A 16,336-nucleotide genomic window follows, 5' to 3' on the forward strand; every position below is an offset into this window, starting at 1 on the left:
TGTGTAAGCACTGCCCTGCTAAGTCTCTGTCATGAAAAACGCACCACAAATACTGCAAGGGAGGGAGGTGCATCATAATAACTTATTTCAATGAATAACAGAGATGGGAATTGCTAGCTCTCCATTAGGACAAGCTGCATGCTTCATGGTCATTGACAAGTCCCCTCCCTAGTATTATACACTTGGCATGGCAGGAAGGCTGTCTGAGGAGCATTTTCATGTTTTGAAGCTTATTGTCAGTGGCGTCACAAGGGGGGGGAGCAGTCCGCACTCGGGGGTCACCTGCCGAGGGGTTACACCAAAGTGCAGACTCCCCCTCACTGACAGGAGCCGGGTGCTGTACTATAGCATTAAGTTCAGCACTCGGCTCCTGACACAGAGGGAGCGGCCGGCACTGCATACAGGGACCTCCTGCCCCCCCCCTCTTTCCCCCCACCAAGTAACAGTAACGAGGGTTTGAGACGCATGGCCACACCCCTTCCCGCGTGGCGACGCTCCCTTTATGCCGGCGCACGGCAGTGCTGCGCGCAAAGCGAGCCTTCCCGTACCAGGTGACACAGCGGGGAGGAACGCCACTGCTTATTGTACAACCCAAGTTATTATGCAGTACTGTATATCTTGGGTATCATGATGCCAATATATAACCTACCATCACATGAAACAGAAGGCAAAGATGGCCCTGCCCAAATGCATTAGAGGTGTAGGGAATAATGAATAAATTATGTAGCAGAATAGCAATTGTAGCCAATCAGCGTCTAGCTATAATTTATCATGTACATTCTATAAAACGACCGCTAGATTCTGATTGGTTGCTACAGGAAACTTCTCCACCTGTCCTCCTCAGAAGGTTTGATACAGATGTGTCCTCATACACCTATCCTCAATAGGCCATGCAGCGTGAGAGAGCTGTCAGGTCCTGATCCACTCTGCTTACACTGTGCGTCGCTTTCATCTGAAAATGAAGACTGCACTGATTAATATGATATGCGACACTTGTATATCTGTGTCCGACTGGGTCTGTATATGAAGCACAACAGAACTTTGCGTGGAACATAGACGCGGATGCAGCATTGTAGCACTTTGTATACAGATTCCGACTCAGTCGCACACAGATATACAACTGTCACATATGATAATAGTCAGTGCAGTCTCCTGATGCCCTAAGTCCCATCACATTTTCAGACAAAAAAGACACACTGCACAGTCGCAGAGGAACTGGCACGCCCAGAGGGGCGGTTTGGCCTGACTGCAGCCATATGAAGACACATCTGTACATCTCCCCCCCTGAATCCATAAACACTTCATGTTCCAGCATGGGCATGATACACTTATTCTACGTGTTCACAGTAGTTGTGACAGCAGCTGCTGCGGGGAAGCCGGGAAGATCACCAAAGGATCAGCATGATCACCCACCAGTGACCTCTCTTGGTCCAGCGACTGCTGATAGTTTCAATTTGTTTTTATGTCAATAGTAGAAAGGAGAACTGGATTTTGATTGGCTGCTATGGGTTACATTACATTACAGTCCTCTAGTGTTACCCCATTTACATTAGTACACCAGAAATATAATCACACATTATTTTTCCATTTCTCCCCTGATCCTAAAGTCATGTTACGCTATGTGACGGTGTAAGGAAAAGCATTTCCTGTGGGCCGCTTGACCATAAACAGTGTTTGTTCAGAGAATGTATTCTGGCTGTGGAAGCTTCCTTTAGCTGCTAGACTCCACATCCTGCTGTATTTTCTGACCTTTTCTCACTATGTGAACATTTACATTAAATGTTGTTAAAGCTGCTCTACACCTAGTAAAAACATTTCTGAATGTGTCCTCTCCCACTAGCTGGAGTTTTGGGGGCTGTTACATAAAGCTCTCCATTTAATGATGTGTAAGGGGCTTGGGCAGTAGTAGCAATTACTGTATTCTCATTATTGGCCACCAGATTTGTTTATAGGCCAGTTGTCTGATATCTACCTCAATATAGCAATGCAATTTTTTCTTATCTTTAAAATGTAAATCGGTCCACTATTTCTGTTACATTATTTATTTTATTACTATACAGATTTTGATAGACATTCATTGTAAAAAAATGGGTTTACTTAATACTTTGCGTGTCTTTTTCCTAATGGTAGTTTAAATCAGAATGTCTACCAGGCTTTAATGCTAGCACTAAGATTATTTCTAGCAGTCCAAACTCTAGTTTATCATAGTTCTAGTCAAAGCTTGTAATCCAGCAGGAACGAGGGGACAGTTTGCTTTATATTGGTACAGTTGTGCCTGTTTTTGTGTTTTGTGTTGCCACCTTGAAGCCTTAATAAACTGTGTAGAATTGCGATTCGCCTGTAATGGAAACTTTGATCAGGGTCAAGTAACGTCCCTTTCTACAGTGTCGTTCATTGTTTGCATAGGTAGTATATACAAAAGATAATATAATCATATCTGCTGGCCAGGAAAACTTCAGTTAGTAAAACAATGTAGGATGCATATAAAGCTAGGCACACCCATATAACGTTTTCTTAATGAATGATGGAATTTCTGTACAAGTTGCATGAACATACACGCATTACAATCTGCCTGTTTTTTTTTAAATCTAATTAAACAGTAAGACAATTGCAACAGGTGTACAATGTAACACATTTATAGGATGCTTAGCTTCTAATTATGCTATTACATTACAGCTTCAGTTGTTGTTGTTGTTGTTTTTGTTGATTTGTATAGAGCGACAATGCTCCAAAGCATTGCATGTATATATACATACAGTGCATCCGGAAAGTATTCACAGCGCTTCACTTTTTCCATATTTTGTTATGTTACAGACTTATTCCTAAATGGAATAAATTCATTTTTGTTCTCAAAATTCTACACACAGTACCCCATAATGACAACGTGTAAAAAGTTTTTTTGAGTTTTTTGCAAATTTAATAGAAAAAACAAAGAAATCACATGTACATATGTATTCACAGCCTTTGCTCAATACTTTGTTGATGCAGCAATTACAATCTTTTTGAATATGATGCCACAAGCTTGGCACACCTATCTTTGGGCAGTTTAGCCCATTCCTCTTTGCAGCACCTCTCCATCAAGCTCCATCAGGTTGGATGGGAAGCGTCGGTGCACAGCCATTTTCAGATCTCTCCAGAGATGTTCAATTGGATTCAAGTCTGGGCTCTGGCTGGGAGACTCAAGGACATTCACAGAGTTGTCCTGAAGCCACTCTTTTGATATCTTGGCTGTGTGCTTGGGGTTCTTGTCCTGCTGAAAGATGAACCGCCGCCCCAGTCTGAGGTCAAGAGCGCTCTGGAGCAGGTTTTCATCCAGGATGTCTCTGTACATTGCTGCATTGATCTTTCCCTCTATCCTGACTATTCTCCCAGTTCCTGCCGCTGAAAAACATTCCCACAGCATGATGCTGCCACCACCATGCTTCACTGTAGGGATGGTATTAGCCTGGTGATGTGCGGTGCTTAGTTTCCTCCAAACATAACGCCTGGCATTTACGCCAAAGAGTTAAATCTTTGTCTCATCAGACCAGAGAATTTAGTTTCTCATGGTCTGAGAGCCCTTCAGGTGCATGTTGGCTAACTCCAGGCGGGCTGCCATGTGCTTTTTACTAAGGAGTGGCTTCCGTCTGGCCACTCTACCATACAGGTCTGATTGGTGGATTGCTGCAGAGATGGTTGTCCTTCTCCTCTCTCCACAGAGGAATGCTGTAGCTCTGACAGAGGCAAAGGCTGTGAATACTTATATACATGTGATTTCTTCATTTTTTTTTTTTTTATTAAATTTGCAAAAAACTCAAAAAAACTTTTTACACGTTGTCATTATGGGGTATTGTGTGTAGAATTTTGAGGACAAAATTTTATTTATTCCATTTTGGACTAAGGCTGTAACATAACAAAATGTGGAAAAAGTGAAGCGCTGTGAATACTTCCGTATGCACTGTATATACAACAGGATAAATCAAGGTAGAAAAATAAATGCAGACATGAAAAAATATAGGATAATTCAAGGTAGAAAAATAAAAGGGCACAGCTGACACACGAGGAGTGAACATGGCTCAAACTGGAGATAGGGACAGTTGTAAAGGTGTATCCATGTTAGTAGTATAAGTTTGGAATAGGTAAAGCTTTGATAAAAAGATTTATTTTCGGGGAGTGTTTAGAAATGTGAATGCTTTGGGAGAGTGTGACCAGATGTAGCAGGGAATTTCCATACGTGGGTAGTGGGACAGGAGAAGTTTTGATGGCAGGAGTGAGAGGTGGTTATCCTGCACGAGGATAATCAGGTCAGAGGTGGATCAAAGAGACCAGGCGGTAAATTTACTAAGCTGCACTTTTTCAAGCTCCTGCTTCTTCAGTTTTGGATGCAATAATATCAAATACAACAAACCTGGTTTACTGTTTAGTATTATTGCCCCTTTAAATTCATCAGCCGAAACCACCTGAAATTGTAGTTGATTTGAGCCTAGAGATGTTAATTGAGGACAAGAGAACAACATAGTTCCCCAAGATGAGAGTTGTACAATGGGAAAAGGAGAGGACTGTGAATGAGCAGTTCAATAGGTTGGAAAGAACTGTGTCACGAATGCCAATGGAGTGAATGGTGTTCTGTCGGAGAGGGTGATCGATATTGACGAACACAATAGAGAGGTCCAGGAGAATGAGAATGGAGAAGTGACGTTTAGATATTGCTTTAAGTAGATCACTGATCACTTCTATGATGGATGTTTTAGTGGAGAGTTGGGGACAAAAGCACAATTGCAGGGAGTCAGGAAGGCAGTGAGATAGGCGGTTGTGCACAAGTCGCTCAAGTAGTTCAGTGGCGAATAGGATAAATATTGCGGTGGTTGAAGACAGGCTGGGTCGGGGGATGGTTTGTTTAGGATTGGGGAAATGAGCTTGTGCTTAAAGGAAAATACAAATGTGCAATGTAGAGAGCCAGGTTGAAGATCTGAGCTAAAGGTGGATGTGCTGAGAGGAAGAGGAAGAGAGAGTGGAGAGGTTGGAAGGGAATAGGATTGAGGGGTCAGATGGTAGGATTAGATGAGTCTCTAAAGTCTTCATATTCAGTTATTTGGGAGATGCAGTTATGGTAGATCGGGGAGTGTGGGACAAGGTAGGTAGGATCTCGCATGAAGAAGTATCTTGTTTATTTTTCCTTTAAAGTAGGTAATAGAGGAAGTGGTATAGAAGGTTAGTGAATTGAAAGTGACAAAACGGTGTCGGATTAGGAGACTGGGTGAAAATTGTAATATTGAAGTATGTTTGATTAGGAAATGAGAAGGCAGTGTTGTAAGGTTAAAGGATGAGTTTATAGTGAAGGAGGTCAGTGCTGATCCTTGCTACAGATCCCTTTGTTGTTATAAGACTCCTCAGCGCTACTTGGTCATTTACCAACAATTTGCAAAACATTTTCTGTGCCTTATAGTTGTGAGCACAAGATAATGTGGGAGGTAGCGCTTGGAGCTCAGCTAATGTTCAGTTACCATAACAATCACTCTGATTTTTTTCACTGAAATTTGGATTATGATTGGATTGTCTATGAAATTGGCCATTTCATCCTATTGGATAACTTGTCATCCACATGAAATCAGAATCAGCTTTATTTCGCCACGTATAAGACATATACATGGTGTTTGACTCCAGGGCACATAAAAGGGCACAGCTGACACACGAGGAGTGAACATGGCTCAAACTGGAGATAGGGACAGTTGTAAAGGTGTATCCATATTAGTAGTATAAGTTTGGAATAGGTAAAGCTTTGATATTTGACTCTGGAACCACTAACCAAGTACTCAAATTTCACACCAATCACAATACATACTAAATATAAATAACTTAAAAGAAAGGAAGGGAGTTTAATGCAATAAAATACATATAGAACCACCTAACGAGCAGTTATTAGTGATTTAACTGCTTAATTGCCTGCAGGAAAAAACTTTTGCATATCTTGAGGTCCTAGACCTATATTGTCTACCGGACGGGAGTAATTGAAACAGATCATGGGCAGGATGGGCCACATCCACCACAATAGCTTTGGACCGTTTCCCATCTCTCACCAAATAGAGGTCAAGGATCGAAGGCACGGCTACGTCAATAATCTTTTCCGCAGATCTGGCTACCCTCTATAACCTGACCCTATCACGCGCACTAGCCGCACCATACCACACGATAATCGAGGAACTCAAAATAGACTCGATTATCGCGGAGTAAATGAGCAGCATCAGTTCTCTCGGAACATCAAACTTCCTTAGTTGGCCAAGGAAATATAGCCTTTGATGAGCCTTCTTAACGATTATAGTACCCAAGAATTTGAAAGAGTCCACCAGCGATACCACATCAGCTAGGATCAAGGGAGAAGCAATAGGAAGCTGTTTCCTGAAGTCGACAATCATCTCTATCGTCTTAGTAGGGTTTAATTCTAGGTTATTCCTGCCACACCATTTTGCAAGCCGATCCACCTCTCTCCTGTAGGCGGACTCATCCTCCCCCCCCTCATCCTTAATAAGGCCTATGACCGTAGTATCATCAGCAAATTTTAAAAGCTTAACCGATGAGTCACTAGAGATACAGTCACTCGTATACAGGGAGAACAACAAAGGGGAAAGAACACAGCCCTGTGGAGCCCCGATACTAGTCTTCCATGTACTGGAAGTAAACTTCCCCGCTTCAACATACTGGTTCCTGCCTACTAAGAAGTCAACAATCCAGCGACACATGGATGCAGAAACCCCAAAATTAGCCATTTTGGAGGACAGAATCTCAGGGAAAATGGTGTTGAAGCGGAACTAAAATCCACAAACCGCACCCTAGCATAGGTGCCTGGTAGATCAAGATGCTGTAGGATGTAATGCAGCCCCATATTCACAGCATCTTCAACTGATCTGTTCGCTCTATAGGCAAACTGCATAGGGTCCAGCAGGGAACCTTCCGACCTCTTCAAATAGTTCAGCACTGACCTTTTAAGGGTTTCCATCACTACAGATGTTACAGCAATCGGTCTATAGTAATCTAAACCCGTTATAGAGGATTTCTTTGGAACCGGCACAATTTTTAAATTTTTAAAGCAAGGCGGAACTACACACTCCCCTAGGGACCTGTTAAAGATACCAGTAAAGACCGGGGCCAGTTGGAAATGAAAGACTATTCTCTAACCATTCCATACAAAAAGAGCAGATTGTAACCTGCGTGTCCTGCTTTATAGCTTTGGTTTTCAGCCTGGGGTAGGAGGACCACCTGTTGTACTAGCAGCAATGTTCAGGTGTACGCCATAAAATGCCAGGTATGGCTGGGGGTGCAGGACAGGTTTTGGCATACATACTTTCTTGATGCTTTGTGAGCAGAAGCTCAATTAGCCCACCAGCCTAGCTAATATAATAGCCGTGTCATCAACCCCTCCTCCATGCACTTTATGAGCGTGGGACAAGAGGAAATGTACAACCTTAACACAGAACAATTTCATATGATTTTGACCTTTACTTGTGATTTCGCAAAGACAAACCAAATATATTGATAGTATGAAGAACAAAAAAAACAACAACTTGAAAACACAATTTTTATTAAGGCAAGATCATTACAGAAAGTGAACTCTGTAGCAATCAATAACATCTGTAAGACGGTCTCGGACTGTCACGTTTACCGATAACTGTCTGCAGATAACCATCTCCACTTTCACTGTAGCATGAACTTACCTTCATAACAGACCTCATCAGCCGCTTAAGGGCATGTACAGATCAAGTTAAAACTATAGTCTGGGACATAAGATCATTTTTGAAAGCAATTTCAGTCTGGAATATCTTACTTTTGCTAGTTAATGATGAACAAAACGAATCTAACTTTTATTTCTCTTTTTTTTTTTCCTCTGGTTTCAGCTCTTAATACTATATATCAAGTTTATAGGTACAAAACTGAAGAGTTTTTACACCAAAGAACACTCAAAAGCATTGGCTCCAAGCCTTTGTGCACCCCCACAACGTTTACAAAACAGGTGTTTTTAATCAGCAACAGGTAGAGCATTGCTAAATGTGACAGTTCGGGAAGGAGACCATCTTACAGATGTTATTGAGCGCTACAAAGTTAATAAAAATTGTGTTTTCAAGTTTTGTTTTATTTTGTTCTTCCTACTATCAGTATATTTGGTTTGTCTTTGCAAAATTACAAGTAAAGGTCAAAATCAAGTCTTACAATTATGTTTTAAGGTTGCACATTTCCTCTTGTCCCATGCTCATAAAGTGCAATTGTTTCACGTAACGTTGTTTGATATTTTCTAGTTTGCTATAAGTTTATTTACTCATGATATCACTTTTATTAGTTCTTCACGTTCTGCTTCCATATTTCGAACAAAATGTAAGTGCATGAGCTTGACAATATAATACAGCAGAGGTTTTGTTTTTTTTACATTTAAAAGAGAGCACATGAGTATTATCAAGAAATAGTGTTTGCTGTCTGCTTTACCTTCATATTTAGCCAGATTATCATTGCCTCTTTACATTTATCTTTTCATGAAATTTTATTTAATGTTGGTCAGAGTTACTGTAATATGTCTTCAATTAATGCATTATTAGGTCAGGTATTATTATAATTTTTATCTTTTATAAGGTACACGTTCTTAGCACCTTACAAAGGGATACAACTGACAACAAGAAACAGAAGTACACTATATATAAATACTGATAGACATAATTACAGTGTGCATCATTATGTAAAGAAAACAGACGGGAGAGGGTTCTGCTCCTACAAGCTTACAATCTATAGGGGATATTGGGGAGAAGAGGGCAGAGAGTAGTGGGTAAGCCAGAATGAAAATAAATGAGGTCTAAGAACACGCTTTAAGGTGCCTACACACTTGGCGATGTGCTCACGATGTACGATTTCCCTTGAACTCTCCCCCGGCAGCTCCCCGGCAATCCTACACACTATTTGGAGTAAAAAAATGTCCAATCTGACTTAAGATCTATCGTGCATCCAGTGCATTGTGTCCCAGATTGGCAAATCTCCCCTACAGCACGGCAGATCTGAAGATGCGATGTGCTACCAGCGGGGACGCGCATCGCATCGTGATTGTGAGTGGGGACTCGCGATTTCGCCATTTTTTTACATGATCTGTCGTTCCAATGTATCGGAAACGGGCAGATCGTGTGAAAAAAATCGGAAAGTGTGTAGGCACCTTAAGGTTGGGAGGCTGGATAAAAGTCTAATAGAGAGACATTTCAGAGGTTAGGATTTTATTGATAGATTCTGGCTCTCTGCCCGCATAACATAGATTTAATTTCTGTCTGTCCTGAAGTTCCATGGCTACTGAGATTCTAACCTATATAGGTGCCAATATAGATCAGTCTTTCAGTGTAGCCCAATAACATTCAGAAGTTTCTGGTCTGATATTTGCTCAGACTGCTTTAGATGACAGTTCTATTGATTTCATAAAATTGATCAATTACAGCAATTTCCTTTTGTAAATGTCTTTTGAACCAGTTCTTCATAGATTACGGAACCAGTATTGATTATTTGAAGGATGACTAACAGATTTCTGTTTGTTCTAAAAATTATTTCATTCAGTATTAAGGAATAGAAAACCATTGTACTTGTTATACAGAAGCATGTTATGCATTGTACCATATGTACAGTGGAAGGAATATGCTGGGTTACTGTTCTGCTTTGTAATGTCATTTTTAAGAATTTAAGGACAGGTAAATGAAAATCTGTTCTTTATTGCAATCATCCCTGTTCCTCTCTATGATATATATCACAATGTATTGCAGGAGAATTTCATGAAAAAAACACCACAATCTATTACTGCTCTGTAAAGCAGCTTACACCCCTATTTTCTTTGTACATCACTGTTGTACATTATTGGGATGTTCTGAATCCCGTCGTGAACAGAGTTAATTGTTCACACTGTAATGGGTATGGCCAAGATAGGGTGCTCAGTTGTAAACTCCAAATCTTTTCATTTGCGATTCCTTGCTAGTGGGGAAGGCTGGGTCAGGGATAGCGTTACCATTATGCATAGTTAAGCACCACACTCCCAGTCTAATGGTGCATACACACAGTCAGATTAAAAGGACGATATAAACAATAACAATATTGTTTGATCGTTTATATCATCCTTTATTTTTTTTAAAACCCTCAAACGGCCAAATGATGCTCGATGCACGGATGGTCGATATCGACTATCACCCGTGCATGCAGGCCAGCCTGCTCGATATTGTTTACTATAGGGACCCACGATCATCGATTGCAGGTTGTTTGGGGGTTGGTGCATGTTGCTGGATGTTCGATATCGAACATCCAGCACATGCAGGACAATCAGACAACGATATCTGATCGTTGTCTGATCGTCCCGTGTGTACAGGCCATTAGGAGAAAAGTGTGCAGTCCCCACCTCCTGTCTGCTCAGGAAAGAGGGCAGTGGGGCTCAAGGCCTGTGAAAAGAGGAACCACCTACAAGGGGTGGGAATGTTGCCATATAGTGTGCCCCATGGGCTTGCGTCGACTCTAGGTTTTGGTATATCCTTGGTCTACACAAGAGATTGGTGAACACAGCATAGCATAACTCATAAACCTTTTTTGTATGTGCTACATATAGTTTCTAGTAGAAGGTATGGTAACATTAGCTGCCAGTGCCCTCCCCACCACAATGTCATCTGCTGAAATCATTGCAAAAATCTGTTTGCTCTTTGGAAATCAGGTAATTTGCTTCTGAGGAAGTTATCTCTAATGAAATGTGTCCAAAGCCCCCCTTGTCTCATTGGAATTTAACACCTGTTTTACCGCTGGGCCTCTCATTTGGACTCCCAAATTGACGGACACATCTGTATCCAATAGAATGTATCACAGGAGATCCTCACTCCGTCCTATCAGCAGATGCCACACGGCCCATCCGGCCAGTCCTCTGACACCAGTAATGGGATGGGGATGACTGTTTAATGAATTGCAGACGTCATGTTTTATGGCAGACACTTGTACAGCCCACTTTGTTGTTTGTATTTGTCTGCACACACTTCATGTGGGCAGGTCCCCTATGAGCCCTATCATACAGCCTAGCGATCATCTGACCTCGGTGCAATTCATTTGTGGATCCAGTTCCCCTACCTTAGGGACGATACAGAAACTGACTTGGTTCCACCAATCTAAGTAGACTGCAGTTTTTGGGAAATATTTATTAATTTCCATCTTATCCCTCCCAACATTGATAAGGTGATTCTTTCAGATGCCTATATTCTCAGGCCATGATTGTTATTCACTTTATATGCCTGTCAAACTTCAACGAGATTAAGGATTTATGAGGCTTTTACCGTTTGAATTTATATTCCAATATTATTATAATTTTAATTTCTTACGTATTACCATGTGTTATTCTTGGGAAATCTTTACATGTGTTATTGAAATGAATGCATTTCTTATTAAAAGGTTCACACTATTTAATACATACTGAGCTTTATATGTATTTTTACATTTCTTAATCATATCCAACAATTAATATAGACCTCTGGTTGCAAGCGCAGTCCACCTCTGCCTCTTTTGTTTTTGAAATCTGTTTTATTTTAATTTGCAGTTACTGCATTTTATTTTGTTTTGTTTATTTAGCAACTATAATAAAGGCTGGATACAAACACCATACAGAAATGAGAAGTGGTCCATCGGGCACAAAGATAGTGATGTAATAAGGAAGCAGAGGATCCTGAAGTTTACATTGTTAGATTTGTTTAAACATAACAAGGAACACGCAGCCAGTTACCCCCAGCTTTCTCTGCACAATTAATATTGTTTTAGGGAAAACTATTGTCATTTAATTGTTTTAAAATCAAATTGGCCAAACTTAACTTTTTCGTACTATTGTAAGTTCACTGTAAAGTTTAACTCAAAAGGTTTCTGCTACTGCTCTGGTTCATAGAAGCGTCTCTGCAATCACTGGGCACTAGTCACCGTGCTTTGTGGTCCGGGCCAAGTAGATATAAAGGAGGTGTTACTATGTTATTTTTAGGAATGACAAGTCTACATCACTTTATCCAATGTCGCATTTGTTCCTGTCCAGCTTTCCCAGGAGTTTTTTAAGTCTTGTTACAATTCTCCTATGTAACAGGAAATAGGTGGAGAGGAACAAACAAAAAGTCAGCATATCAGTCAGGCACATAGTGGATTTGGATTTAGGGCAGTCTACTACTGTTATGAGATCCAGCACTCGGTGGGCACGCTGGTTCATGCAACCTGGGTTCTCTTATCTTGGATTTGTTTAAACTGGTGCATAATATATTATGTCTCTTAAGTGAATGCAATGTCCTGGGACTGTGGATTTAAGTACTTGTTTGCTCTCTCTCCATCCCTCAAGGCCGGGGTGATGTGCAAGCTGCATGGAAGAGAAGACTTCAGGCGCATCGATTTTGTCCAGAAGCTGGCCAGGGACAGTCAGATCTTGCCATCAGCAGCTAAGCCACCTGAAAAGAAGCCACAAGTAGGTCTATGAAGCAGCTTGTATTATTGAATGTGCTTACAGAGAAACGTATAATGCACGTATGCAATTATTTTTATCCCATGAAAGTAAATGTCCTTCACAAGTGTTTACTAAAGCAAAACAGTTACTCTGACTGGAGGATGACTATAGTTTTAAGTGCAAGCTCTTCCGCTTACATAAGATAAGTAATTGCAGGTGCTTCTCCCACTGAGCTGATACGAAAAAGAATTTAATGCCTTAGGACACAGAAGTGTTGTCAGCTGTCACAGTATTACACTAGTGTTGCAGTCACACCCAGCCCTGTCCCTGTTTATTGCACATTGGACTATTGGGTGGGATGAGGAGGAAGATTCATAATCACCCTATACGTTTTGTTGTCATTCAACAGGCAATAATCTGTGATCAATTACAGGGCTTTAATAAATGACACTACTTATTGAAGAACAGTTTAGAATTATTTTTTTTTTTTATCTTGGGCAAAAGTACTTGTACACTGTAGGTTGATGCTGTATATTGTGTGTGCATGTCCTACAGCTGTCTGCTGGTGATGTTGCCACATTAGCATGTTAAATAATTTGTTTTACAACACATCGTTCTGGTAAATCACATTTGGCTAAAGGTTCATTCCTTAGGTAAGATGACATTTAACTTTATACCCTGTGTAAATGGACTGAGGTGGTCACTCAGTACTGGTGACCTGGAGAAAGTTTTCCTCCAGTTATGGATAATCTATTTGGGAAAAGGGTCAAAGTAGGTCTGAACGCTGACCTCTCACAACCGGTCCTGCTGCTCAGGAGTAATGATCGATTGAGCGACATGATCACTTCCTGACATGACTGGGCCCTGTGACTAGTGGTGATCTGCTGTTATTTTCTGAACTCATTTACCATCTTCGCTAATGAGGCCACTGATTTTTATCCTATTATTAATCGGGGTTATTTTCAGGCCATACAGCATGCCATGACAGGCCAGTTGCCCCATATCGGCTGCAATATTGCAACATTTGTCATCAGCATAGCTTAAGTTGGATCCAAGACACTTGAATTTCTACTGATAGTCCTATATACCTGTGTCCAATTTACTTTTTTTAAAGATGTTTTTGAAAAATTAATTTTACATTTTACATTTCCTATGCAAGTGGCAAAGTTGTCTTTATAAATGTGGTTTTATATCTATTATACATTTTCTCTCTTTTTTTTTTCCCCCCTGTGTGTGTGTGTGTGTGTGTGTGTGTACGTGCTCTTACCCCATTAGTCTACAAGTACCTGGTAATGGGAGCCATTTATCAAGAACATCCAGTTGTTGTAAGACTAGTGTTTAATATTTAGGTTACACAGCAACGGCTATGGAAATATGTTATATATTGATAGTGGCTTGCGTGTCTTCCGATGTTCATTTCCTATCCTATCACAAGTACATGATTGGAGCTGTGTTTTTGTGAGATAACAGTTTTGGCACTGCTGTGATTGATGCCCAGCTACGTGCCCCTCATTCATTCTTTGAGACAGAGATGAAATCCTGGCACGTTCCCATCTCCGTGCAGACACCATTGATAGAAAAGCCTTGTTCATTATTTTTTTTTTGCCATTATTGAGCATTCAACATCCTTTTTTTTATTTTTGCTGAAAAGTCTTTTTATAGAAACACAGTTAATACATTAATCATAAATACATTGATGTCAATATGTCATTGTGAGCTGGGCTGAAGGTCTTGTCTATGGGTTTATTTGATGGAGGGTGGGGTGGGGGCTTGATTTGAAAGTTTGATATTTGACCAAACAGATACTGCTTTGTTTTCACCCATATTGCTGGGGTCAACTGCATCATTTTTCTACATTTCTTGTTTTTAAGTATTGAAATAGCTACTAGGGACTATCTAGCTGTGAGCAGCAGGTTCTGTATTGGGATATTTTCTAGTTTTCCAATGCTGTTATCACGCGGTGTTCGTTACATGTGTTGCACGTATTAACTATAAGATAGTGTAACCAGAGGTTCCACATGAAACATGTCGTCATCTGTATAGCCCTCTATATAAATAAATGATGATGGATAAATCACCTGGGTCCTTCAAGATACAGATGTGTCCACATACATCTTACCCCTGTGCGCTACAAGTCGCATTAAACATTAACGTGTGAGCGCCGTGCCTCTTGGTAGCGTTGAGCATCTTTTCGTGCAACTTTTTACAGGCAAAGCACAAGCCGCTTCCGCTGATTAAAATGACATGCGGCATGTCTATACATGTGCGACTGCGGGTGTATCTGTATGCGAAATGCTACGTTACAGTGTCACAGCTGCTGTCGCATATCATTTTAATCAGCATAAGCTGCTTGTGCGACCTGTTCGCATCACTTTGCGAATAAGATGCATTTGAAGGTAAAAAGTCGCACTAAAAGATGCTCGGGGCTACCGAGTAATGGCACGTTTAATGGCTGTTTAATGCACAAGCAGGCTAGATGTATGTCGACACATCTGTATTTGGTATGAAAAGATTAGGCAACATATTTATTTTTAACTGTATTATTACCAGTGACAAATATCAATACCGTACTTTTTATTGTTTGATTAGACGTGATCTATTAGTGTATATGGCAAAGTAGATGGTTGCACATGATTTCTCTGGAGAGGAACGCTGTATTCGCTGTAAGAGCTTCGGCTCTGCAGATGCTGTTTAGTCGCGTTATCAATACATTTGCTATGAGCAATTTCTTCAGTTGAATTGCTCCAGGTGTGAAGGGGTGACGGTCTCATGACACAGTAATCCTTTTTCAACACTGGGTCATACCTGTCAACTTTGTTCATGTGCCCTCCCAGATATCCCAGAGGGTGAGATCAAGGTGCGGGGACTGTGGTTCTTCAAATTGCATCTTCACATTCCCTCCCACTGTTGTCCACGATTTGTAATTACATAATTTGCGGGCATTCACACTATCAAGTCCCCGGGTCACTCGTGTCACTAAGTGGGCAAGATCCAGGAGGCTGGTCTACTCTCCTGAGAGCCGAGGAGAACTTCGCAAAATTTGGATGTCTCCCTGAGATTCCAGGAGAGTAGGCTAGCCACGTCAGTTTACACATTCGTCCTCTTTATATGGAATAAATTTTTATGACCGAACAATATGAATTTTTTAAAAATAAACATAAGCCACTGCTCCACTACAATTATCAGTTTCAATTCCTTAGCATACAAACACTATAGTCCGTTTTAGTCAGCAGCCAATTAATCTACCAGTGTTTTTGGATTGTGAGAGGAAATTGGAGGAATTGAAACACTGGACCCTAAAGCTGTTAGGCAACAATGCTAGCCACTGTAATGCTGGGTACACACTGGCAGATATATTGGTTGATTAATTGATCGGCCAATATATTGGGTGCCCGTCGGCCAGTGTGTACCAACATGATGTCGTTCACAGACCTATCGCATCGGCTCTGCTGCATAGCCGATGGCAGATATATCTGCCTATTGTGCAGTGTGTTCGGGCATCCTGCCGACCTGTACACTTGCAGCATGGGGAGGGGGTCGCGTCGGGACCCGCGGCCAGGAGAAAAGATGATGGTTGCTCAGTGTTTATGAACAATCATCATCTGCAGATCACTTGGTCTGCAGATATATCTGTCAGGTGTGAACACGGTATGTAGTTATGTTGCGGCCGCCGGTCACAATCCCGACTGCAGAATGCTGGCTAGGGATTCATGATAGGCGTCAAGATACCGACGTTTATCCAGGACGAAGCTGGCCTGAACGAGGTAAGTCCGGGCTGCCCGTCCTCTTAGACGCGGGGGCGGGGGGGTTAGGTTTAGGGCACCCCAGGGGACTTAGGGCTAGTCACCCCCGGGGAGGGTTAGGCTAGGGGACGGGGGGTTAGGCGCCACCGGGGAGAGGTTAGGGTTA

The 16,336-nt window shown here is 41.3% G+C and overlaps 1 protein-coding gene across 1 annotated transcript in view; it reads left to right on the forward strand.

Annotated features, from left to right (window-relative positions):
- Positions 1 to 16,336, forward strand: part of RAPGEF5 (Rap guanine nucleotide exchange factor 5) — a 249,036-nt gene that overhangs the window by 134,307 nt on the left and 98,393 nt on the right. The window contains exon 9 of the mRNA XM_088457353.1: positions 12,326 to 12,448. Within this exon, the coding sequence (XP_088313479.1) occupies positions 12,326 to 12,448 (123 nt within the window). The remainder of the gene's footprint in view (positions 1 to 12,325; positions 12,449 to 16,336) is intronic.

Source organism: Taudactylus pleione, unplaced genomic scaffold (genome assembly GCF_031769625.1).
Source record: "Taudactylus pleione unplaced genomic scaffold, aTauple2 ptg000758l, whole genome shotgun sequence".
Lineage (NCBI taxonomy): Eukaryota > Metazoa > Chordata > Amphibia > Anura > Myobatrachidae > Taudactylus > Taudactylus pleione.